Source organism: Phaseolus vulgaris, chromosome 11 (assembly GCF_000499845.2).
Source record: "Phaseolus vulgaris cultivar G19833 chromosome 11, P. vulgaris v2.0, whole genome shotgun sequence".
Taxonomy (NCBI): Eukaryota; Viridiplantae; Streptophyta; class Magnoliopsida; order Fabales; family Fabaceae; genus Phaseolus; species Phaseolus vulgaris.
In genome coordinates, this window is record NC_023749.2 from 39,462,830 (window position 1) to 39,464,533 (window position 1,704).

General features: G+C 53.6%; 1 protein-coding gene across 1 annotated transcript; it reads left to right on the forward strand.

The window, feature by feature from the left end:
• Nucleotides 1-542: 542 nt before the first annotated feature.
• On the forward strand, nucleotides 543-1,451 carry LOC137807249 (classical arabinogalactan protein 9-like). Its single transcript, XM_068607770.1, has 2 exons — nucleotides 543-666; nucleotides 856-1,451. The coding sequence occupies exons 1-2, from the start codon at nucleotides 543-545 to the stop codon at nucleotides 1,449-1,451; spliced, it is 720 nt and encodes a 239-aa protein (XP_068463871.1).
• Nucleotides 1,452-1,704: the final 253 nt, after the last annotated feature.

The following is a 1,704-nucleotide window of genomic DNA, read 5'->3' on the forward strand; positions in this document are numbered from 1 at the left end:
GGGACGAGCCTCACCTGTCGTTCCACAAGGAGCATGACGACAAGATGATGGTGCTACCTTGCCCCCCCGACATGCCAGTGTGCGCCGACGACAAAGGGAACAACGGCGGGTTGTTCTTCTTCGTATACACCACCATGTTCAAGAAGGTGAAACTTAGGTTTCCCTTCACTCGCTTTGAAAGGGAGCTACTCACCGAGCTCGACATCGCCGCCGCCCAGCTCCATCCCAACAGCTGGGCGTTCGTGCGGGCGTTCCAGATCATGTGCGACCATCTGGGCTTGCCAGCGTCAGTGGACGTCTTTCTCTTCCTCTTCGAAGCCAAACACCCAGGAGATCGCCTGTGGGTGAGTTTGAACGGGATCGCTGGGAGGTCGATCCTCTCTATCTTCCAGCAATCTTACAAATACTGGAAGGGAAAGTTTGTCCAGGTGTGCCCAAACGACAAGGACGCCTCACTGCTCGACGGCTTCCCCTTGTATTGGGTAAACAAGGGGAATAAAGAGTCCAAAGGAAGCTTCAGGAGGCCAAGGAGTCCTGACAGCATGGGTGCTTTGGACAAGGATCTGTGCTTCTTCTGGAAAAGCGTGGCAGACGCCAATATTACTTTCCTCACCACTACGCTCATCTCCTACGAGTTTTTCGAAGATCAACTCGAAGTTCGCATAGGTTAGAGCTCGCCTCAGCGTCTAAGTCATTACCTTGACATTACCTCTGCTAACTGTTTTTGGGCGTCTTGTGTGTTGCGCACAAGACTTTGGTTTTATTTTCTGCACCATTTATCTGCTTTTGCTGCATACGTGACTTATGTGTTTATTTTTCTCTCTGAGCTAACCCATGTATCTTTGCATTATGCAGATCGCATGTTGGGCCAGGGAAAACTTGTTGAACTGAGGACGCTCACCCGAGCCCACGGGTTGGCGTCGGGTTCGCAGACTGTGCCAAACTCAGTGGTGGAGATCGCCGCTGCACAGGGCAGATCGCCACCCAAAGGTCCAGCTCCTTCCGAGGCCCAGCCCGCCAATCAACGCAAAAAACTTATCCTCAGGAAACCAAAGAGGAAAACCCCTCAAGTGGTTCACGAGGAAGCAGAAGAAGACGTTGAGGCGACTGAAGATGGCCTCATCACCAAGAGGAAGAGGGTGGCGCCTTCTTCACCCTCTGCTCCACCTCCTCCTCCAACATCAACACCACCTTCCACACCAGCTCCACCTCCAACATTGTTTCCTGCCCCAGCTCCCACCTCGCCAGTCCAAGCGATTCCTCTAGCGTCCGCTCTTCCTGTGGTTGAGGCCGCCGAGCCTAACTTCATGGAGAACCCCCCGAGCGCCTCCACGCCTTATGTATCAGCTGGAGGGGGTCCTCCTTCACACGCCTCAACTGCAAACGCTGCACCAGTCAGGGATGAAGGTGCTCACAACACTCCAATCCTCATCACTGAATCCCCGACGTAGCCACAACGCCAAGAAGCACCCAACGGAAATCATCCCCTTCAACTCGTGTCGCCTCGGATGAGAGCTCGACCATGAAATCTGCGAAGATCTGTCCCTTAATCGGACCTCGGGGCTCATACTTAATATCAAACTCCGACAGCTCCACTGCCCACTTCACCATCCTTCCCGCAACGTCGGGCTTCTTCAAGACCTTCTGGATGGGCAGGTCGGTCATTACCAGTATCGTGAAGCTATAGAAATAGTGGCGCAACCT